Source organism: Apodemus sylvaticus, chromosome 16 (genome assembly GCF_947179515.1).
Source record: "Apodemus sylvaticus chromosome 16, mApoSyl1.1, whole genome shotgun sequence".
Taxonomy (NCBI): Eukaryota; Metazoa; Chordata; class Mammalia; order Rodentia; family Muridae; genus Apodemus; species Apodemus sylvaticus.
Window position 1 is genome coordinate 64,720,025 of NC_067487.1, and position 24,456 is coordinate 64,744,480.

The 24,456-nt window shown below is 47.1% G+C and overlaps 2 protein-coding genes across 6 annotated transcripts in view; one reads left to right on the plus strand and one right to left on the minus strand.

Annotated features, from left to right (window-relative positions):
• Positions 1-21,357, plus strand: part of Ankdd1b (ankyrin repeat and death domain containing 1B) — a 39,816-nt gene extending 18,459 nt beyond the window's left edge. The window contains exons 6-12 of the mRNA XM_052159497.1: positions 690-788; positions 3,338-3,436; positions 7,559-7,657; positions 12,734-12,829; positions 17,226-17,427; positions 18,328-18,459; positions 20,261-21,357. Coding sequence (XP_052015457.1) covers positions 690-788; positions 3,338-3,436; positions 7,559-7,657; positions 12,734-12,829; positions 17,226-17,427; positions 18,328-18,459; positions 20,261-20,322 — 789 coding nt within the window. The 3' untranslated portion in view covers positions 20,323-21,357. The remainder of the gene's footprint in view (positions 1-689; positions 789-3,337; positions 3,437-7,558; positions 7,658-12,733; positions 12,830-17,225; positions 17,428-18,327; positions 18,460-20,260) is intronic.
• Positions 21,358-22,805: 1,448 nt separating this feature from the next.
• Poc5 (POC5 centriolar protein) overlaps positions 22,806-24,456 on the minus strand; it is a 30,306-nt gene continuing 28,655 nt past the window's right edge. For all 5 annotated transcript variants that reach the window (XM_052159493.1, XM_052159495.1, XM_052159496.1 and 2 more), the window contains one exon: positions 22,806-23,907. In XM_052159493.1, the coding sequence (XP_052015453.1) occupies positions 23,764-23,907 (144 nt within the window). In that variant the 3' untranslated portion in view covers positions 22,806-23,763. The remainder of the gene's footprint in view (positions 23,908-24,456) is intronic.

Consider the following 24,456-nt stretch of genomic DNA (forward strand, 5'->3'; position numbering starts at 1 on the left):
AGAAGAGGAGAACCCGGAACAAGCAGAGACAGGAGGCAGAAACCACAGAGGTCATCTGTGGGTTTTGTTTTCTGTTTTTGTTTTTGCTTTTGAGGCCAATACCACTCACTTGTTTTAACTCGAGGGAAGGATTTGCTGGGGACCACCGTGGTAAACCTGATTCTGGAAGCAGGGATATAACTCACATGTACCTAAGTCATAGTGTGTCAGTGTCTTAGGTCAGGCTGCTATGATAATGACAACAACAGCAGAAGAAGCAGAAGCAGCAGCAGCAGCAGCAGAAGCAGCAGCAGCGGTAGCAGCAAGCATTTATTTCTTGTAGATGGAAATTGGAAACAGAGCCTGGGTACTAACAGGGTTGGGTTCTGGTGAGGACACTTCACCAGCTTCCCTGACAGCCATTAGTTGTGTCTTCCCATGGCTGAAAGAGGCACAGACAGCCCACAGTGTCTCCTCTTCCCATTTTATCTCATCAGGATGATGAGTTTTGGACTCTGTCAGGTCATATCACATGGCACTAGAAGACACTTCGAAATGATAAGCTTTAGGTTCATCAGAAACACATTGGATTCCCTTCTTTAAATAGCTGTACTATTTCCTTGTATACATTTTACCATTTACCAAGCATCAATGGCATGCAGACAGTAATGTGATGCCCCCCTCCCCTGCCCCCCATCTGTTTACTGCAGCTCAATGTCAGTGCTTTGCAGACCGCGACCCGGAACGGCCACACACCTCTTGTCAACTTTCTTCTCAGTGAAAATGCTGATTCCCAGCAGCAGAAGCAAGTGAGTCCAATCAATACGGGCTTGGGTGCTGGGACCATGATGTGCAAGTGCCCAGGGCGGAGACACACCGGAGATGGAGATGAGATATTTCACAAGGAAGGGATTCTTTTTTTGGGGGGGGGGGCATTGGCTTTTTAAAATCTTAATCATAAGAAATAAAATCCAAGGGGTAAATTTTCCCTGCACAAAACAAAATCTTTGTTTTTTTAAAATAGTCAGATTGGCTACAGTCAGTCTCGGGTGTCTGGAGGTGCCTTGACTCCTGGAGGAATCTCATCTGTCTGGGAAATGCCGGCTTCTGCTGCAGCTGCCGCCACTTCGGGATGTTCAGAAAATGGATCATTCCCCATCTCAGAATGATCTTGTGGTTTTTTTTCAAAGTCAATCCTTTATTACTGATTGAGGTTTTTGTGAAGTTTGGCTTGGCTTTGGCAGAACAAACACGGGCCCTCTGTGCTGGAATCCGACAAGAAAACTCCCTCTATCTCCCACTGTATTTTCCTCTCTTCTGTGAATATTATTTCCTCTGGCTGTGCCAAGCCATTTCTATTTATGGCACTGACTTGAAAGGAGGGCTATGACCTGAGCCGTGCCTGATAAGTTTTTAGAGCAGGGATAGAGAGGGATTGGCTCTGTGCTTACCTAGCTCAGGCCAAGGAGCTTTTCTTCATCCTCGGGAGAAGCTGGACCCCAGCAAGGCGGGTGGCCCTGGCCCGACGACTACCAAGCACTTTGAGATGAAGGATGTTGGGCCTTCGCTCTTGCTTTGTGCTTTGAGGGAAAAGCTGGTCTCCAAGCAGAGGAGAGCTTCTCAGTCATGGTAGCTTTCAGGCTACCCCCCAGATGCTCCCAGTGCCACTTTGTCCCCTGGCTCCCTCCCAGACAGCCTCCCATTCAGCCATACCACACCGCCTTTCCGTGCCCTCCTCTCTAGTTCATTCTGCAAGTGGAGAACTCTGGGAAGTCTGTGTTCAAGCCCTGTCTTTGTCGCTCCCCTGTTATTAATGGAGTTACCGATCTGTTTGTGTATAAAGTAGGGGATATAAGGCCCAGCTCCTAGGGTTATCACGGGTGACATGGCCTTTAAGAGCGCTTATTTAACCTCCTGTTGTTTTCTGCTTGGTTTTGAGCCAGAGTCTCATCGTGTAGTCTAAGCTAGCCTGAAATTCCCTATGGGGACTTAACTGGCCTGGAACTTGAGATCTTTCTCCTCTCTCTGACTTGAAAGTGCTGGGATTGCAGGCCTGGGCTATACACCTGCTTAGCCTAGTGCTTGTGTATTTTGGTTTTTTGAGATAAGGTTTCTCTGTGTAGCTCTGGCTGTCCTGGAACTCACTCTTGGAGATCAGGCTGGCCTTGAACTTAAGAGATTCGCCTACCTCTGCCTCCTGAGCACTGGTGTGTGCCACCACCCACGTACATGTGGGGGTACTGAGTGTGTAGTTAAGTACTATGTGAAGATGTGCAGAGTATGCCTGATAGTTATTCCCAACGTTGTTTCTGCACTTGAGTGGAGCCGCAGGCTATCCCAGGCTATCCCAACCACACAGACGCCTTTACATCTCTGCCCCTCTTCTCTATTCTGTCCCCAGCAACTCTGTTACCCATACTGGGCTGAAGAGTCTCCCTGCATCTCAGGACAGCGCTCTCTCACGCCTGTCCCCACCCCCCTCCCCACGCCCCTCCTACCTCTCCCCTTCCTCAGCTTCCTGCCCCTCCCTCACCTTACTCATTTGCCCCGCCCCCTTGGGTCATAGCTTCTTCCCCAGTCCTGAGCTGCCTTCTCTCCTCCCTGCGAGCTCCACAAGCCAGTGTGGCTGGTGGAGGTGAGGTGGCAGGGACATTTGAGACAGGGACATTTGGACTCTGTGTCTGACGGTCTGAGTTAGACAGGGGAGGAGGTGAGAGGAGTCAGGAGGTCTAGGTGGGGTGAGGTGAAGGAGGTGGTTGTTTAGTAAAGTGCAGTGTGGCTGTTGAGACTAGCCACAGCCCACCACAGGTAGACTCCTCAGAGGAACCCTGAGGCCCGAGTAATCTGGGACGAGTAAGGCCCTGCCAGGGATCTAGAGAACTTCCTGTAGCTCACATCTGTTCAGGAAATGCTGTGTGTACATTTCCTCCTCTGTGGCCAAGCCTTTTGTCCTTTGGCTCTCTGAAGGCTTGGAGAAGTCCTCAGATGAGCCTTCTTAACATTTCCTTATCCATGTTGGAGCTCAGCTGTCATTTCTTCAAGGAAGCCTTTTCTAGCTTCCAGAAAGGTTGGCCCTCCCCTCTCCCTCGACGCGCATGCCACCCCAGCACCCGGGCCTTTTCCTCTAAATCACTTAAACTTTGAAACTAAATAGCTGTGTCACTTCATTAAAAAGATACACCCATAGCTACAGAAGAGACTGGCCCTTAGTGGGTGCTTGTTACGTAGGCCCAGAAGGACAGGCAGCCAGGATGGCGGTGACTACTCAGGGCTTCCTGTGGTTCTAACGCTGGGCACTGTTGTCACTCTCAGAGATCAGGGATTTGAATGCTGAAGCTTCATGCTTTTCTCTCTGCAGCCCAAGGAGCCCCCTCTTCACCTCGCAGTTATCAGCAACCGTCCCGCAGTTGTGAACAGTTTATTGAGTGCTGGCCATGATGTTGACAGCTTAGATCAGGTAAGCAGGCTGGAGCCTGCACACTTTTTTTTTTTTCCTTTGAGACAGGGTTTCTCTGTATAGCCCTGGCTGTCCTGGAACTCACTCTGTAGCCCAGGCTGGCCTCGAACTCAAAAATCCATCTGCCTCTGCCTCCCAAGTACTGGAATTAAAGGCGTGTGCCATCACTGCCCATCGAGCCTGCACACTCTGTTCTCTTGTGTTTCAACACAGTGTGTCGGCAGGAAGTTCTCTTAGGTTCAAGGTGGCTAAAACAGTTCTTGGGGGTGGGGGTGGGGGAGCGTGTGTCTCTTCTTCATTAGCTCTGTAACCTCCCAGCTGTCCCCACACTGCTGCTTTCTGCAGAGGCAAAGCTGGGATTCTGTGTGTATGTAATCTAGGTGTTCATTTTTAATAGGCGTAGCTAGGGCTTCTGATAAACAATGCCGAAGCAAATTGCCAGAAGCTCTTTAAATCAAAAGCCACTCCTACAGTATGAAATGTTGACCTTGGCCTGAAGCAGGTCCCCGATAGAAGGAAGCTTTGTTTCCTCAGTATCTTTCTATGGCAGAAGGCAAAAGAGACTTCTTAGAATTAAACAAACAAACGAACAAATAAAAAGATTACCAGGTAAGTCAGTGAACTGGGACAGAATCAAATACTCTATAAAAGCCACCTGTGCCGACAGAGGTGAGCGGGGCAGAGCAGCAAGCCGTGGGCGGTTGGCTGTGTCGGTCCCCGTGCAGCCTCTTCTAGCTGCCTCCCTCTTCCGGGGGAATGCAGGCAGTGGGGGCTGGGCGTGGGGAGCCCCACGCAGCCTCTGAGTCACCTCTTCTCCGGGCTTTCCCCACCTATGCCTTCTAGATTAGGGAAAGCATTGAGCAAGAGCCCAGCCATCCCAACCTCCCCTGCGGCCATTTCCTCACTTGTTGAAACAGCGTGACTGGATCCCTTCAGGCTGTTTCCAGCTCTAGCCTCTTGGTTAATTTTTGACCTGAGCGAGGAGACTTACCGGCACTCTGTCCTCCCTTCTCAGGGAGTTTCCCTCTCTGGGTCGTACCAGCCTGCAAGTTGGGAGTTGATCTCCCTGGTTATTAAAAGTATTTGCATATTCAAGCTTACTAATGCTTCAGATCTTCTACACAGACCGAGCCTTGCGATCATGCATGATTTTGGCTTCTCGGGAACTGGCTCTATCCACTCTCAGGGAGGAGTGTTTGCCATGTCTGTTACACAACTCGACCACATCAATTCAAACTTTTGTTACGTCGGTATTATACATACAAAATAGTGGAATTCATATTTTTCCGCACAAAGTATATAAAATCAGGATATATATGGTTTTAAAAAGTTCAAGGCTCACAAGCCACTCGGTAGAGGCTACATGTGTAGGAAGCAGTCCCTGAGGTCCAAATAAGGGAGCTCTGAACACAACAGAAGAGCGGGAACCGGGTTTGTGTGTGTGTGTGTGTGTGTGTGTGTGAGGGGGTGCTGGTCACCCCCCCTTACCACACTGCCTGGCAGACTGGCACACACAGCAGGTCTGGGGCAAATGTTTGGTGAATGAATAGATGTATGCAGATTATTTCCTGAAAGACTGACCACGTTGATTGAAGCATACTTCCGTAATAAATAAAATAAAATAAAATAAAATAATAAAACAAAATAAAATAAAAAGCAAATGTTCATTTGGCCCAACTACAGAGGGTGACTTTTGTTTTGGTGTTTCCCATGTCCTTGATTTAGAGCGGTGTTGTCAAAGCATGCTTTTGTTGACACAGCACACTGCCTGTGTGCTGTCGGTGTAGACAGTCTGCCTTTCTATAGGTTTGTTGGATCCGGGCTGGGTGACAAGCCCTCAGAGAGGCACAGCGCCACCTGCTGGCGGCCTTTTCTCCATGCTTTCTGATGACAGCCTGGCTTTGCCTTTTTTGGTAGGAAGAGACCTTGTGCTTGGAGCTGTTGTGCAGCCCTGCGCCCAGGGAAGGGGGTTCTGCCTGGTGGGTGAGTGGGTCTGGATCATGTCAAGGGTCCTGTCTGCAATGTCTTCATGTCATTCCTTTCTGTAGGAGGTCGGGATGATGATCCTCACTTCATGTGGATTACACTTTTATCTTCTTGATAGAAAGTGGTGACTCCTCTAAGAAACTCAGTCCTTTAATTCTTAATACATAATAATGTTGAAAATGGGAAAAGGAATAAAAAAAGCAACAAAATAAACTTTAGTCTCCCCATCTTTAATATCATTTTAAAATAGTATCAATGTATTTTTTCCATGTTTTCCCCGAGTTTATAAATTAAGCTTAGCCAGATATAGTGTCTCCTAATGCTAATTTTTAATAATTGATCTGTTTTTATTTTATGTGCGTTGGTGTTTTGCCTGCATGTTTGTCTGTGCAAGGGTGTGAGATTCTCTGGAATTGGAGTTACAGTTGTGAGCTTATGGGTGTTGGGAATTGAACTAGGATTCTTTAGGAGATCAGCTAGTGCTCTTTTTTTTTTTTTTAATTGTATATCTATTTTTTTAAAAGATTTATTTATTTAAGTGAGTACACTGTAGCTGTCTTCAGATGCACCAGAAGAGGGCATCAGATCTCATTACGGATGGTTGTGAGCCACCATGTAGTTGCTGGGATTTGAACTCAGGACCTTCGGGAGAGCAGTCAGTGCTCTTAACCACTGAGCCATCTCTCCAGCCCTAGCTAGTGCTCTTAACTGCTGAGCCATGTCTTTAGATTCCCTCCTAAAGCTTTTCTGGATTTGTTTTTTTTTTTGAGGCAGGGTTTCTCTGTAGCCCTGGCTGTCCTGGAACTCACTCTGTAGACCAGGCTGGCCTCGAACTCAGAAATCCACCTGCCTCTGCCTCCCAGAGTTCTGGGATTACAGGTGTGCGCCACCACCACCCAGCTCCTCCTAAAGCTTGTAATGATACGTCATAAATAGTTTTTCCTTTATGTAAATCTTTGAAGCCATTTTATTATGGTAAATGCATATGACATTAGTCATCATTTAAAGTGTACATACAGTTCTGTGATATCACAGAACTTCCCATTTCCCAGTCTCTACCCCCTGGAAAATACTATCCTTCCTGTCTATGAATTTGCCTACTTAGTCTAGGTAGCTTGCACTGAAAGAAACCTGTTGTGACAAGATCTCATTACAAATTTCAGATGGGTCTCAAATTCCTAGGCTCAAGAACCACTTCAGCTCCGGCCTCCTATGCAGCTGGAACTACGGATCCACAACCATTCCTAGCCCCGAACTTGATTTAATAGTTGCCGAGTATTCCTATATATTTATATATAGTTTATATAATATCTCATTACCAAACACGTAACTAACTGTATGGGGGGGGGCATAGTAAAGAAACTGCTGGCGTGACCGCTCCGTTACTGGGGGAGGTGTTTATTGTGAACAAGAGAGAGAGAACATCCAGAGGCATCTGGAAGATTCTAGAGCAGATAGAAAAGAAAGCAGACTGGACATGGCCAGGGCCATCTGTGAGAAAGCGTGAGAGCAACTGGGGGAGAAGAGTGAAGAGTCAGGGAGCAGAGGACAGCCAGAAATAGAGGAGAGAGGACAGAGAGAGGAGAGAGGAGAAGAGAGAGGGAGAGAGGGAGGAGGGATGGGGGAGAAAGGGAAGAGAGACTGGGGAAAGAGGGAGGAGGGAGGGGAGGAGGGAGAGGGGCAGGGTGTGGGGGATCATGTGGATTCTAAGGAGGATGAATAGCTGAAGGAAGAGGGTGTGGAGTAGGAAGGGCCAGGACTTGTGCAGCAGGCACTTGTGACCCTGAGATGCCTGGAGGCCAGGTGGGCTTTGATGTGCTGATAAGTGCCACCGGTGGCCATAAGTCCCTTCTGCCAGAGAGGAGGGAAATGACTCCTGTGGTAGTGGGAACCTGTTTCACAAGTTCCTGACTTTGATCTAACCTCTAGAAATCTTCCTTTGAGATGATTTCTGGATGTTTGGCCGGCCTGTGACCTAACCCATAACTTCCTCTCATCTTCCAGTATTTTAAATCCTGCTGCACCAACTGTCCCCTGTACCCACATAAGGATATGTGCTTTACCCATTTCCCCAAAAGTCTGTGTGGTGCTCTCTCTCCTGTGTGTGCCTCCATGACAGTTCACCTCTCACGGCAGAGACAGCAGACTCCTCTGCACGTAGCTGCTGATCTTGGAAATGTGGAGCTGGTGGAGACGCTGTTGAAGGCTGGCTGCAACCTGAAAATCACTGACAAGGTAGCTGCCCCGGACTCCCTGTCTCTGAGATGGCAGAGGGGAGCTCCCAATTGGCTGCCATGTAAAACAAGAACACCAGAATTCCTTCTGAGAGATGGGCACGAACCGCATTTTCATAGGCAGGAAAATACTTAGATTATCTATCTATCTATCTCTCTATCTCTCTATCATCTCTCTATCTCTCTATCTCTCTATCTCTATCTATCTATCTATCTATCTATCTATCTATCTATCTATCTAATCTGTGTTTGTCTGTATGCTTGTGTGAGTGTATGTGTGTGTGTGTGTGTGAGTGTATGTATATGTGAGTGTTTGTATGTGTTAGTGTGTGTGTGTATGTGTGAGAGTGTGTGTGAGTGTATGTATATGTGAGTGTGTGCGTGTTCATGAGTGTATGTGTGTATGTGTGTGTGTGAGTGTATGTATATGTGAGTGTTTGTGTTAGTGTGTGTGTGAGTGTGTATGTATGTGAGATTGTGTGTGAGTGTATGTATATGTGTGTGAGTGTGTGTGTGTGTATGTGTATGTGTGTGTGTGAGTGTATGTATATGTGAGTGTTTGTATGTGTTAGAGTGTGTGTGTGAGTGTATGTATGTGTGTGAGATTATGTGTGAGTGTATGTATATATGTGAGTGTTTGTATGTGTTAGAGTGTGTGTGTGAGTGTATGTATGTGTGAGATTGTGTGTGAGTGTATGTATATGAGTATGTGAGTGTCTGTATGTGTGTGTATGTGTGTGTGTGTGTGTGTGGCCCATGGAGGCAGGGAGGCCATTGGTCAGTGTCAGGACTGCTCCCTATCTTATGTCTTTGAAACAGGATCTCTCCTTGAATCCAGAGCTTTTGGTTTAGCTGGACTGGTTGGTCAGCAAGCCCCAGGGATCCTCTTGCCTGTCTCCTCAGCCCTGGACTACAGGGCCAAGCCTTTCACCGAATTGACTGAAGCCGTCTCCCTAGCCCTACACCTCAATTTCGATTGAGAGTGTTTGGTTGGGGCGGAAGCTGAGAAAACTCACTTCAGATACAGAAGCTTACAATGAAAGCTTTATTGTCTGAGCCTCCAGGAAGGCCGCCAGTATGGGATCTGAACTGTGTCCCCGAAGGGAGATTGTACAATATGTTTATAGGATGGGAACACAAAGCAGGAGGCATGGGGTAAGCTGTTGCATTGACCAATCATATTTCGACACAAGGGGTTAACAAGGAAGTTAACATTGGTGACTGGGCCTATCTGGGTCACCTGGTTTCAGGGTCCTTGAGCAGGTGTTTGCAGTCAGGTCCCTTCCTGGACCCTGGCTCAGAAGTTTAGAATGGTAAAGGGACAAAGAAGTGTCAAGCTGCAGTAGAAGCTTAAGTCAAGACAGGCAGCACGTTCATGACGAGTGCGTGCCTCGGTTTAGATTGCGGAATAACAGCATCTTCCCTCCTTACATCCTTCACGGGTTAACAGACAACCGTGAAGCATCTGGAGAAGCAGGGCAGGGGCTGGGTGCTGGGCCTGGGAACGTGAGCTCAGTTTTGACCCTGCCAGCGAGGTGGAACTTGTTCCTGAGAGGGCTGGACTCAGGAAACTGCCTCCTAGCAAGATCTGTCTATAGGATTACTATTAAATAGTCGTCTTTAGGATTCAGATAATTCAGAGATATATTTCAAGATGATAAGTTCACATGGTCCGAGTTTTTATGTAAAGATTTATAGAAATAATTTCCCATCCACACTTGCCTCTAACTTATTTGGTTCTCATATTACTGTGCCATGTGTATGCATATAATAACTCAGTTGCTTGCACAGTTGCTTACATTTAATCTTTATTCTGCTCTCTAATTTTGTGTGTGATGTATGTATGTGTGTGATGTGTGATATGTGTATGTGATGAGTGTATAATGTGTGTGTGTGGTATGTGTGTAATGTATGTGTGGGTGTGGTGTATATGTATGTGATGTGTGGTGTGTGTGATGTGTGTGTGATGTGTGTGTAATGTATATGTGTGTGGTATATGTGTGTAATATGTATGATTTGTGTGTGATGTATGTGCGTGTGGTGTATGTGTATGTGATGTGTGGTGTATGTGTGTAAGACATGTGTGTAATGTATGTGTGTGGATGTGTGGTGTGTGTCATGTGTATGTGATGTGTGTATAATGTATGTGTGTGGTGTATGTGTATGTGATGTGTGGTATGTGTGGTGTGTATGTGTAATGTATGTGTGATATGTGGTGTGTGTGTAATGTATGTATGTGTGATGTGTGGTGTGTGTGTGTAATGTATGTGTGTGTGGTGTCTGTGTATGTGATGTGGTGTGTGTGTGTGTGTAGTTCAGTCTTGCCGCTCTGCACTCTGCTCCGGTGTGAACCCTGATGATAAGCATGTGATGCTTGTGCTTCTTATATCCCTTGTGTTCGTCCCTTACTTTGTGTATGTGTGTGCTCAGCTCGGGCACTTCCTAAAACCTTGACTCAAGCTGGTTTCTCCTGCAACCCTTCCAGGGGGTCTGGGTTGGGAGCAAGTTGACTCACAACGAGCAGACTGTTGCCAGTGCATGCCAATTCCTTTTTACAGTGCAGAATGCCAAGGCATCTTTATAAAATACACTGTGGCCTTTCCAGTACTGGGCATAGAACCCAGGGCCTTGCCCTTGGTAGGCAGTTGTTATTCCACTGAGCTACGTCTGCAACCTCAAACCTGCCACTTTCTTTTCTGGTCTTTACGTTCATGGTTCACCGTGTTCTCTAGTTCAGAGCTGTGCAGATGTATGACCTGAGGATTTTTTTAAAAAAATCATAAAAGTAAGAGGAGAGGAGCTGTGGACAATGTGGTGAATGCAGTAAGACATGTGCAGGGAAACACGACCATCTACTCTGGGGCCCAGGCTGGGGTGCTGTGCCACTGTCTCCCCAGATGAGGCTGGTTGAGTTTATTAACATACAGCCTTCGTCTTTCCCCGCATCCTTTTATAGTAACTTATTCTGCTTTCATTCATACTTAATTCCTCCAAGACTGGAGTAGAGACTCTGTCGGAATTCTGAGGGCCCTGCTGCCAGTGGATTGGCTATTCCAGTTGTCAAGGTCCACACTACCATGTGACTTTTCTTGTTTTAAACCAAAAGCCAAGGGTTGCTAGCCCTCAGGACGCAATCCCAATCCCCCCACTCTCCCTTCTCCCACACTCCTTTATTCTAAGGGTCTGGCCCACGACTGGTACCTAATACATAAGTAACTAATGGATAAACACTACCCTCCCTTTTTACCTGTTCCCACACGTTCTTGATGATGATGATGATGATGATGATGATGATGATAATACTAGGTGGATCACCAGGAGTTTGTGTCCAGCCTGGTCTATATAGCAAATGCTACGGTTCCAGGCCAGCCAGGCTTACAAAGTGAGATGCTGGAGAGAGAATGACACCCCACAAACAGACAGACAGACAGACTAAAAAAAGCAGCCAAGAGAGAGAGGCTTGATATAAGTCTAACTTGGGGGTCCCGAAGCTCTGCCTCTCTGTCAAGGGCAAATGGCGCCTCCCCTCCAATGTGTTATTCCTTAAGGAAAGTTTCTCTAGCTTGAAAATTCTGACTTTTAGAATGCTGCATTCCCAAAATAGGCTAATTATGGTGATTCAAATGGCTTTACAAGGCAGAATGCAGACAGTATGCAATTAGAGACTTGCTAACTGCCTGCCAAATGCAATCCTTCCTAATTTCATTACCAGCTCGCCTGCTTACAGGCTGGTTGCTTCCAACCCCTATCTCCCTGCTCACCTGGATCTTAGCGCCTGCACTAAAACTCATGCCTTTCATGTTCCTGAGAATTGTACTTGTAGCTGCCATCCAGACATGGGGTTAGACATGCAGGATTCTAACTCTATTCTGGGACTATTTCTGACCGTTATGTTTAATTAACTTTAGAGTCTCTCTCTGAGTGAATTTGTCATGGGTCATTAGAAATGCAAATAAGGGGCCTGGGGAGATAGCTTGTCTTGAAATCGAGATGATAAGGGTCTCATCCCTGGTACCCGTATAAAAATGACGAGGCTTGGTAGAGTGCTGGGCATTGTGGTATGCACTAATAACTGCAGAGTGGTAATGTAGGGGTGAAGCATCTCCACCGGGGCTTGCCCGTCTAGTCTAGTGGGTAATCCCCAGGCCAATGAGAGACCCCATCCCAAAGGAGGTGCTGTATGTTCCTAAAGATAACCAAGGTTGTCTTCTGGCTTTTGCATGACTGCTTCTATATGGGCACAGACACTTACATGGATGGGCACACACACACACACACACACACACACATATACACACACACTTTAAAAAAAAACGAAAGCAAATACAAACTCCTCATTAGGAAAACACATAGATGCAGAAATAGAGACTGTGCCCTGCATAAAATCAAGGAGCCACAGCTTGCGAAGCTGTGCTCTGTGAGACAGCCATTGTGAGCAGGGTTTATCTTTTGTAACTTGTGCATGATGCTGCATGAGCTGTAGGCAGTATATGTCCCAAATGAGGTCCAGCTCAGTCCTTTCTTACTCATCCAGTTTGGTTAAAATGGGAGCACTTTAACCTTGGTTAGCGGCGGTGGTGTCTTATAAAAGACAAAACCATCTAGGAGCTGTGAGTGGGACCCTCCACTGAGCTCTGTCGTCATTATTGGCGCTGTTCTCAGGGTCCAGCCCTTTTCTGTCTTATTACTTCATCCTCCTCAAGAGAGGTTTCCAGCTCCTGATCTAAAGTGGCTGCCCAGATTCCCACTCTCCTGTCCATTCCCCTTGAGAGGCACAGGAATGGAAAGAGAAAGTCAACCCTCCCCTCTCTGAAGATCTTCCCCAGGAAAGGAATGCTCCATGGACCAGAGCGTGGGTGGGTCACATCCCTGATGAGGGAGCTGGGAAATGTGAAGGGTGCGCGCGGGCCCCCCCCCCCTGTGTCATTGCAGAGACCCCCAGTGACTGACTAAGGTCCTTAGTTCACTCAAATGGCAGAATCGGGATCTGAGTTCAGGCCATTCACAGAGCTGGGGCTCTGCCTACCACTCGATATCACTCTTTATTTATTTTAAACCTTCTCCCTTTTTAATTTAGCAAGGAAAGACTGCCCTGGCTGTGGCTGCCAGGAGCCACCACAGCCTCGTCGTGGATATGCTCATCAAAGCTGAGAGGTACTATGCTTGGAGAGAGGTGAGAAAGGCCGGTTCCAGCAGGGGCTTTTTGGCACCTCCCCTTCCATTTTGTGATGGGGAATGCTGGGTTTGTATACTTCTTTTATTCCCCGTTGTAGGAAACCTTGCTCAGTACAGCGATGACCGTCCCTTGTGCCATCCCTGTTCATGGAATAGACATTGCCTCTTCTTATCTTCCTTTGTGGGTGTTTGCAATCAGATCTGAGAATGCGGGCCAGACAGCCAGTCCATGGCAGCTTCCCTGGTCTAGCATGCCAGCCCAGTGACTGGCTCTTCCGTGACCTCTGTCTCACGGTCTCTGGCCATGGCCTGTCACAGAAGCTCATGGAAGGCACTTGGGGTGACTCCTGGCTCTGCTGTTTTTGCTGTAGCCCTATGCTGGCTTTCTGGCACTCCAGAATTTTCCGGGACAATCACAAACTTATACATCTTTGAACATACCAATCGTATCTCTAAACCTGTTTTTATCTTCATCTTTCTTTAGCTTGCCTGCCAGTTACAGCTTCTCAGTAGACTGTCCTTCCCTCTCCAGGATTCAAGTCTGTGCTATGAGGCAACACACTCAGACACAGGAATCAGCCCCCACTTTTAGATCCATGCTGTTTCTCAGTTTCCCTGCTGTGTGCATATGCCTTCTCCTTGGCCAATGTGTCACGACAAAATACATGTCCTCACGGCTCAGGTGTCTACTGTGCAGGGCTATAAACTCAGATTGTGGTCACTGGCCAGTCCTGGGAAATTCTGTTTTAAATCCTTAAAGCAAGAGTGCTCACTGTCTACCTTTCCCTCATAGCCCCACTTGGCAGTGTGGACATACAGTCATGGCAACTGATGACAAGGATGATCAATTGATGGCAATGTGATCAGTCTATCAATACCAGTGGCCACTCTTACATGGGTCACATGCCTCGGTCAGTCCAAGCCATTGTCATATGTGTGGCCCAAGATGATCCCCCCAGCATCACATGACCACGCGTGGATTCTCTCAGTGCTTCCTGTCCTCTGTTCTTGCACGCAGGACAATAAAGTCTGCCCCTCCCGTACAGCAACAGTTTCTTATATAGAAGTAGAACTCTGCTTAATTCCCCTCCTCTGACTTATTTTTATTCCTGTTTTGTCTTTGATTCTTTGTCCTTCTGTTCATTTTTTAAGCAACTCTATGTTACTAAAGACTCAGGTTCCTTTTCTCTTGTTCCTTAAATGGTTTTCTACATTTGCTTTGAAAAAAATCAAGCTGTTCAGTTCTTTTATTTTTAATGCCTGGTAGCAGTCTCGTATTCTTTTGGCTAGATGAGAATAAATGACTTTTGCACCAAACAAACCTTTCCTTTCTAACAAGTCCTTGGGAGGTAAGTAGATGATAAACATCGGGAACCTTGTATAATGCACATGTATCGATGAAGGAAGACTTTAGAAATACACTGAGAACTCTGTCTCAGGACAGCTGGGGTCCTGAGAGTCGTGGTACTTGGAAAACTTCCTTTTAAATATATAGCATTAATATAAAAGGTTTACCAAATGCACTTATTAATTTTTATTAATCAAACCAGCTTATATCCTGGCTTAATACAAAATAATTACCAATAAAAAGTTTAAAGAGATAATTTGAACTTTCCTTTTTATCTACTTACATGTTATATCTATATGTGCATCCCATTTAAATCACCTGTATTTGTGTCTAAATATACACATACATATTTAATCATCATCCATCATTAAATTCAGTGACTCAGAGGCAAAGGATGCTTAATTCTGCCCTATGCTATTAATTATATGTACTTATTATTATTATGAGGGGAGAGGGATAGGGAGAGGGGAAGCAGAAGGGGAGGAAAAAGGAGAGGAGGGGGAGAGGGGGAGGGGAAAAGGGGGAGGGGGAGGGGAAGGGAGAGGGGAGGGGAAGTAGAAGGGGAGGAAAAGGGAGAGGAGGAGGGAGAAGGAGAGGGGGAGGGGAAGCAGAGGGGAGGAAATGGGAGAGGAGGAGGGGAGGGAGAAGGGGAAGAGGAGGGAGAGGGAGAGGGGGAGGAGTGGGGAGCGGGGAGGGGGAGAGGGAGATGGAGAGAGCATATAACTTTTGAGTTCACTTTGAGGCAGGGACTTTCGTCTTGTTTCTGTTGAGCTTCAGGACTGCAGGCTACTTGGCCTGAACACTTGTGATTCTTTCTCACTTGCTGTACAAGCCCATCTGTAAAGATGGGCCCCACTGCACCCAGCTTTTTAAGGGGGTTCCCTGGAGCAAGCTCCTGGGGTCAGGCTTCTGCAGCGATCATCTTCAGTGGCCGGCCGTGCCACCCTGACAGCCCTGTTCCCTCTCCCACTTCTGGGACTCCAGCAACTAGGTCAGTCCCAATGCTTTCACTGTTAGAAGAGACCTGGGCTTTCCGAGTCCCCTCTTCTGTCTACAGAAGCCTGCGTGTCCACCCTGTCCTGATTCCTAGAATGCAAGGAATGCAAGATTCTCTGAGAAATAAAAATGCACAGAGCCAAGATGAATGCAGGACCAGCCTGCCCTGTCCTCTGTGCTCATACTGTTTGAGGTTTTGATCTCATTGGGTGTGTCGTTTAATGAGATGGAACGGGGAGGAAAGGTGAACTTTTTGGTTCAAGGAAACAAAGCAGGGAAGTCCAGGCTGCACTGGAGACTGCATCTTAGGGTCCTTTGAACAGTTGTGGATCGCTTACACCTCCCAGTCCTATCCCAGTTTCTGCGCACAAGGCCTAACACCACAAGAAAGCCCTGCCCTTTCCTTGGCACAGACCCTCGGGTGTATGCAGAGCTCTTTGGAGGAAGCTGCTGCTGTATAATGGGTGAGGGCGGACCCAAGGCGAGGCCTGACAGCAGGTCCACTAAGTCCTTCTCAAAAGTTTGAAAGGTGGGGTCCTGTACTGGCTGGTTTTGTGTGTCAACTTGACACAGGCTGGAGTTACCAGAGAAAGGAGCTTCAGTTGGGGAAGTGCCTCCATGAGATTCAGCTGTGGGGCATTTTCTCAATTAGTGATTAAGGGGGGAGGGCCCCTTGTGGGTGGTACCACCTCTGGGCTGGTATTTTTGGGTTCTATAAGAAAGCAGGCTGAGCAAGCCAGTAAGAAACATCCCTCCATGGCCTCTGCATCAGCTCCTGCTTCCTGACCTGCTTGAGTTCCAGTCCTGACTTCCTTTGGTGATGAACTGCAACGTGGAAGTGTAAGCTGAATAAACCCTTTCCTCCCCAACTTGCTTCTTGGTCCTGATGTTTGTGCAGGAATAGAAACCCTAACAAGACAAGTCCCTTACCCTTTTGCCTATTTCCTTCCCTGGCATTAACTCCCATCTAGATTTTAGAGTGTCTTTCATTAAGATTTGCTTTATTTAAATGGAAGACTAAAATAGAAGTCGTTATACACATAAAGTAGATGAGATGGGAAGTCTTAACTGAGCCTTTTGGTGACTCACAGCTTCTATTCCCGTCCCAGAGCCGTGACCTTCTGCAGGGGGCTCACCTAATGGCATATGTGCTGTGTGCAGTCCGAGGAGGGCACTTGCTTCCTCCTCGGAGATACTTGTCACAAGTGTTTTTTGAGTGGTTGCTTATGCAAGACCGTGGCAGATCCCACCAAGGAGACAGGAAACAACCTAGATAGGCCAGAAAACAAGAGACCAGTCTAGGTGAAGGGCTGCTGGGCTCAGCATGGCTGCAGTGGCTTAAAAGGAAATGGCAGCCACTCTGTCCACTGTCCTGTCCCCTTCCTCCCTTCTCCCTATCTAACTCTCCCCTCCCCTCCTCTATCCCTATCCTATCTAACCCTACCGTACCCTACCCTATCCTATCTAACCCTACACTACCCTACCCTACCCAAACTTACCTTACCCTACTCTACCCTACCCTACCCAAACTTAACCTACCCTACTCTACCCTACCCTACCTTACCCTACCCTACCCAAACCTACCCTACCCTATCTAACCCTACCCTGAGTAGGGATTCCAGTCTCACCTCACACTCAGAAGAGAGCAGAAGGAATTGCTATAGGTTTTGTTAAGGATGCATACAATCTAAACTCCACTGAGGCATCGATGAGAAAACCAAATACACCAGTGAGAGAAGCTAGTGCTGAGCGTAAGGCCATTAAAGCCATTGGCTGTGATCGCTCACTTGCTAGCGTGTCACCTCAGCTCCTTCTGAAAGTGGGTGATATCAGTCGTCAACACAGATACAAAACTGCAGACTCGCTCACCTTTGCTGTTTCAGACACAGGACTCACACTTTCTGTTCCAGACATTTCCGTCCAACTTGGATGACAAAAGATGATCTAGAACAGATTGAAAGCAGTCAGCCGACCCCTTACCAATCATTTACGACAGAAGGTAACACGTGAGTATGTTGGAGCCAACAGCTACTGCTATTTTCCAACTTAGGAGCACCACGAGTGCATCCCGGACTCGGCAGTAAGCGCGACACTGACATTCAAGCAGGACCACAGTCTGGAGACCAGGCACATCCGCACGCTGCTCTGGGACCTGGCCTACCGGCAGCTGAAGACGAAGGACTGGCAGAGGCTGGCCCGCTCGTGGGGCTTTACAGAGGACCAGATCAGAGCCATCGAGGAACAGTGGTCAGGTGAGTGGGGGCCAGATGACACGGGCGGGAAGGAGCAGAGGTCTTTCTTTCCTCAAAGGTATGTGATGTGCACAGTAGGCAGAGGGCGGAGATCATTGCAATACGGGAAGGTAGCTTGGCTCAGTCTGCAGAGGTGGTTGGAAATTTAGCCAAAAGCTACACTCCTGAGAATCTGCTTGCAAAGGTTGGCTACTTTGGTGACAAAGAAATGAAGGCTTCACAATGGAGTAGGAACCAAAGAAGCAAGGACACAATCCCTGGCATGCCTCCACAATGCCAGTCTGGCTTTTCACTAAAATTTGCAGATGTTCTGGGATAAAAGGTCTTACCCTGCCCCAGAAGGGCTTACGACTGAAGGTTTCTGTCCAGAAAGAATCCCGCTACCAGGCCGGATCCAGGGGAGGGTTCTGGGAGGACATCATCTATAAGTCACACACATGTACAACCTCACTAGCTTGATGCTCAGTGATTTACAAAGCAGCAGGGAACTTGCCACGCTGTGGACTGTCATTCAAACCTATTGACTCAAAGTCTGAATTTTCACAAGATACTCAGGGAAAGCATGTACTTTGAGCCTGACCCGCTAGAGGATAGTGTATCTTGTGGGGATTGTCTGTCACCTCTAGACAGGCATCAAAGCCTTTCAGTCCCTTGTCACCCGACGCCATGAGTGCTTACATATTTCCTAGAACAGAAGCAGGAGGTCACGTTGCCTTGTGTCCAAATGGTGGTCATTACAGCACAGCCCCAGTGAGGAATCCCAGGCCTTCCTGCCTTCACTGGGCTTCTGACCTGACAGATCAGGGTGGAGGAGTGGACACCAGTAGTCAATTAGAAATGTGATTAGAGTTGAGGTCATGGTAGAAAGACACCAGTGCATGCCTTTTGTCCCTGACACAGGTAAAGACAGCTTCCAGGAGCATGGCTACAGGGCTCTGCTCATCTGGCTGCACGGGGCTCTGATGACACAGCCTGACCCTGCCAAGGAGCTGTATGAGGAACTGGTGCGTGCAGGATTCCCAGAACTAGCTGGTGAGTTTGCCACAAATCCACAGAAATCCCTTCTCCCTTCGATGGTGGGCTGGGGTGGGGGTTATTCCTTAATCCATAGCAGCAGCCTGAATGGAGGTTGGTTGGCTGAAGAGAACATGGCTCTGTGGAAGGGGCTTGTGTGTACCCAGCAGCTTCTGCCGTGGCTAAGTCACTGCTCACTCATTTCCGCATCTGTCTTAATTTAGGTTTCATTGCTGTGAAGAGACACCATTACCACTGCAACTCTTATAAAGGAAAATATTTAATTGGGGCTGGCTTACAGTTTTAGAGATTTAGTTCATTATCATCATGGTGGGAAGCATGGCAGCAGGCAGACAGATGTGGTGCTGGAGGAGCTGAGAAATTAAACATCATGAGTCAAAGGCAGTCAGGAAGGGACTATTCCACACTGGGTGGGGCTTGAGCACTCCCTCAAAGCACCCCCCCCCAGTGACACACCCACTCCAACAAGGCCACACCCACTCCCCAACAAGGCCACTCCTCCTAATAGTGCTGGTCTCCATGGGCCAAGCATTCAAACACATGAGTCTGTGGGGGCCAACCTATTCAAACCGCCACAGCCTCTGAACAGAGTGTGAGGTTATTTCTATGTGGCTGTGGACAGAGGGTGGGATGCAACCACCTTCTACAACTCAGGACTCTTCTCAACAACTGAGCAAGAAATATCTTATTCCCAAAGCAGCTAGCTTCTACTGGCAAACTCCATCACCTTAGTGGCTGTGAGAATGTCCTCTAGATAGAAAGAAGGGTACAGAGGCTGAGGCATTTCTACACGAGCCTATTACAGAAAATCTCCTCCCAAGTTGTCGACTGTGTTGTCAGTGAGCATTCAAACATTTGTTGAAAACACCAGTGAGTGGCTTTAGAACTCTCCTGTAATGATGATCCCTGAAGAAAAAAGCGGAGAGGCATCGGCATTGTTTTCAGACACAGTTCCACTGCAAGCCGGGCACATGCCTGAGTTGTTTTGGTGGTTGGACCAGCACTGGTGCAGGCAGAAAGAGGAATGACTGGATACTGCAGGACGCTAGGTCCCACCATTTTAAACACATTCTTTCCATTGAAAGTGTATCTAGGCAAACTGTGAGGGAAGACGACGGCTGAGAAAGTGGTTAGGGCTGTGTGGCGAGGCCAGGCTGTATGGTGAGGCCAGGCTGTGTGGTGAGGCCAGGCTTGCCTCTGCTCCAACTCTGCGATCTTCAGAGGGTTCTACAACCTCCCTGCACCAGTGTGTCCCCTTAAACCATGGAAGAAAATAACACGCACTTCTAAAGGCTGGTGCGGATAAGACAACTGGTGCCTGGAACCCAGTAAACCGCATTTAAGACCATCAGCGGTTCCTCTGCAACGTGTGCTGGCTAGCTTTTATGTCAGTTTGATGCTGGGACATCTGAGGGGTGGGAACATCAACTGAGAAAATGCTTCCATAAGAGCTGGCTCTGGGCAAGCCTCCAGGGCATTTTCTTAACTAGTGATATGGGAGGGGCTGGGCCCATTGTGGGCGATGCCATCCCAAGACTGGTGGTCCTGAGTTCTAGAAGAAAGCTGGTGGAGCAAGCCATGGGAGCTAGCCAGTAAGCAATGCTCTTCCATGGCCTCTGTATCAGCCTCCTGATGCCTGCCCAGTTTGGGTTTCTGCCAAGGCCTTTCTTCATCAATGGACTGGGATTTAGGAGATGTAAATGAAATAAACCTTTTCCTCTCCAAGTGGCTTTTAGTTATGGTGTTTCACAGCAACAGCAACTCTAACTAAGATAATACTATCCTTCTTTCTTTTCAGAAAAGATTCGTCAGTTCAAAAGTAAAACTGACTCAAGCTCCAAGAAATGTGCAGTCTCCTAAGCTGAGGAACACTTCATAGCTTCCCTCTCCTCCTCCGGCCCTGGTTCCTGATGGGCACAGCCATCCTGAAGTTTTCCAGTACAGAGACAATGCCCCTCCAGGGACGGACAAGAGCACACCACCTCCCCACTGCTCAAGGCCACACAGAGGCTTTGCCTTTTTCTTGAGGCAAACTGTTCGACTTCCCCCGTTTGTCACTTGGTACACACACAGAACACCCTAGCTGGAAGGGCTCTGTCCCTGCTTAAACACCAAAGGAACAATAGGATCAGTGTGGTGGCTTATGGGAAGCCAGGGCTAGGAGACACTGCTGTGATATTGGATTCTTGGATGTGGGCATGTCAATATCACAATTAGCTTCCTTTCTGATAGATGGGATGTTTTCTTCAGAGACTGCAGTGTGGATGAAGGAAACACCCATGAGTGCCTGACCTCAAGCTATGAGCACTCATCGCTGTAGAGGAAGTGCGTTTGGAAATTCAGTCTCAGCCGGCATTATACCACACAAGTGTAATCTATTATTCAGAAAAACAAAACAAAAAAACAAAACAAAAAAAAAAAAAAAACAAACTAAAACCAAACCAAACCAACCAGACACACAACAGTGATTCTTAAACCCTTCACACTGTAAATGTGGGTAATTTTAATTCTTTGTTCTTTCTGGTACAGTCTATTTTGTTCAGAACAAACAAGCATTACCTTTTGCAATCTGAAAGAGTTATGTACCACTTGTATGTTGTAACATTGTAAGCCTGCCTGGAGTACAATTCTGACTCCTGGTCTGGAAAAACCGGTAAGAAAACCAAGGGCAATTTAGTTATTCTATCATGAATTTAGTTTCCAGTTTCTTATATTGATTATAAATGGTCCAATTTAATGCTAGGAAGGTTTAAAACAGGCAATATATTCACAAGATCTAGAATTTTAAAAAAGTCTCACTGCAGTCTGTTCTTCAGGACGGCCAGTTTCCACTGACCGTGGCAGCATTGACTCCAGCATAACCTCCGTATGTAAAATAAATGCAAATGCATACTCTATAGAGTGTTTCATCATCAAACCTAATGCTCTTTAACTCAGGCCACTGTGGGTTATCTTGTGTTTTGGACAACATGTAGTGCCTTTAGGGTTACACCATGCCTGCAGGAGTCCCAGCTACATCAACTTGCATTGGGATGTCCTTATGACTTGGCTGGAGAAAGCAGGCATGATGCCGAGGAGAAGCAAGGTGAGGATGTGCCACCTGTGCCGACCTTGGCTGTCTGATCCTAAGGACGCTCTGGTCCAAGATGGGATGGATTAATGCAGCACAGGGCGGTTCATACAGGGAGGCAAGGAGGATGGATTGATGCACTTATCACTGTGGGTTTTAAAGATTTAAATGTGTGTTTTGTCTGCATGGATGTAGGTACACATGTGTGCCTGGGGCCTGCAGAAACCAGAGGAGGGTGTTGAGTTTCCTGTCACTGGAGTTACAGATGGTTTAAAGCTGCCAAGTGGATGCCGGGACCTGAGCGAGGGTCCCCTGCAAGAGCAGCATGGGCTTAGCAGGTCTGAGTTATCTTTGGACCTCCAGACAGTGGGGCTTTGATTCTGGATCACGTGAGTGGCTTCTTCTTTCTTTCTTTCTTTCTTTCTTTCTTTCTTTCTTTCTTTCTTTCTTTCTTTCTTTCTTTCTTTCTTTCTTTTTTTAAGATTTATTTATTTTATGTGAGTACACTGTAGCTGTCTTCAGACACACCTGAAGAGGGCATCAGATCTTATTACAGATGGTTGTGAGCCACCATGTGGTTGCTGGGAATTGAACTCAAGACCTCTGGGAGACCAGTTAGTGCTCTTAACCACTAAGCCACCTCTCCAGCCCCACATGAGTGGTTTCTTAGGGGAGCCTACCATTCCTTTTTTTACTTTTTAATTATATATTTATTATTTAAATGTAAAGGTGCTGTCTACATGTACACCTACATGTCAGAAGAGGGCATCCGATCCCTTTACAGAGGATAGTGTGCTATCATGTGGTTGTTGGGAATTGAACCCAGGACCTCTGGAAGAACAGCCAGTGTTCTTAACTGCTGAGCCATCTCACCAGTCCATCTACTGTTCCTTCTGCTTTCCTGAGTAGACAGGGCAGCTCTGGAGAGCATGGCCACAGGGAAGGTGTAAGAGGAGGTGCTGCTGCTTGCTGGTCACTTAAACCAAGTGAGCTTTAGCTACAGTAGTAGCTGGGCCACTGCCTGATGCACCTATAATCCACAAAGCCTTTAAGTACTCGTTATATAATGAATCGTGTTTGTGTACATTTAGTCTCTCCCAGTAGTACGAGGCAGCAAGAAAACATGACTTCTTATAATAAAACAAGAGAGCACAGAAATAGATCATGCTCAAACTGATAGAGGCTTCAGATGACCAGACCCTCTCATGACTGGAAGTAGAGACCCAGATGGACAGTGTCACACAGGGAAGAGACATATATTGTCACAGATGAGGACTTTGAAACCCATTTATTTAAATGTTTGGCTTAAGAGAACATAGCCAGCAAGAAAACTATGGAGAAGCTCCTATGTCAGTTCTGCATAGATGGTTTCTTTCTTTCTTTTTTCTTCTTTCCTTGTTTTTCTGAGATAGAACTCACTATCTAGATCAGGTTGGCCTCACAGAGATCCACTTACCTCTGCCTCCCCAGTGGTGGGATGACAACCAGGTAGCATCATGCCTGGCCTAGACACACGGGTCTCGAAGGCGTGCTGTCTCCAAGGCCACTCCTCTGCAGCACATGTGTGGATGAACAAAAAGAACTAGGCAGGCTCAGTGGGGCAGGCCTCGTCAGAGTGAGACAGAGAACTGGAAGCGGGCTCATCCCAGCAGGGAATGCCTTTCGGTTTTGGGGCTAACTAGAAAGCTTCTTCCCTTTTAGCCTGGTGGGTATTTACAGATGCCGTCTGTTTCCCTCTGCACTGACTTCCAGCACCTGAGAGATGCTGGCCCAACAGCGAAGGCCGGAACGCTCCGCTTAGAAATGCCACTGCTGCTCTTAGTCTTTACTTAAAAGTTAAAATAGCTTCTAGTTTTAGTAAGGAAAGTAAAGTTCCCTTTCAAAGTTCTATGTACATTACTGCCCAGGAACAATGGAAATGATTTCCTGTTAGAAATAATGTACAGAAAAAGATTTATATTCTTCCACGATGCAATCATTGGCAGGCTGAACATGTTCAGAACCAAGTTGTTTTTTTTTTGTTTTGTTTAATTAAAAAGTTCTACTTAATTGTTTAAATAAAAATAACATTAAATACATACAAAGGATGGGGAAGTTTCTTGTAATTCTGAAAAGATGCACATGATATGTCCATGATGTTCTGACAGTAAAGAAAAGTCGAGACTAAAAACTTGCTGCTCCCAGGAACGTCCTTATCAGAGGAATGAAAGCCCTGAGTGTGAACAGTCCCTTTAGTCAACCACTTTTATCGACTGAACGCTTGAGAGAGACTGGGTGTGGCCTGGCCTGGCTCCGAGAGACCTAGAAGCTGGGATGCCGCCTTCAGGGTGGATGCTCCGTGGGTACTTGGCAGCAGCTGCCTGAGGAATGGTTTGCTGTGAAGATAAGAGACTGCTTTAAAAATCTGAGTCTATATGTGAAGTATCATTTCATCACCTATAACCAAACCAGAAGATATCTGACATCCTGTAGATACCACCAACACACTGGGTGGAGTTGCCGTCAAACAGTGAAGCCCTCCTCCCAAAGGAACCCACTGGTTCAACAACAACTCTTAAAAAAAAACAGGGCCTTTTTTCAGAGCCTTGGGAATCACTGCTCTAAGAGGTCTAAGAGGAAAATGTCTACATAGGCTAAGTACAGAAAGGGACTTCATGATGTCTGGATGAGGGTCAGCTCCAAGCCATAGATCCTTTATTCTATCCAGCCTACGTCTTGCTTCAGACCATGGTAAAATAGATCTCAGGTTTCACTTGGGAGCAGACTGGACATTTTACAGTCACACAAGAGAAGGCTTCCCAGGAGATATGGGGCTCTCTTAACTTCTCTTTCCTCCATCGGAGTCTTGCTATGTATCCCAGGCTGAACTCAAACTTATGAGCCACTTGCCCAGATGTTGGGAATAAGGAACATGCCACCTTACC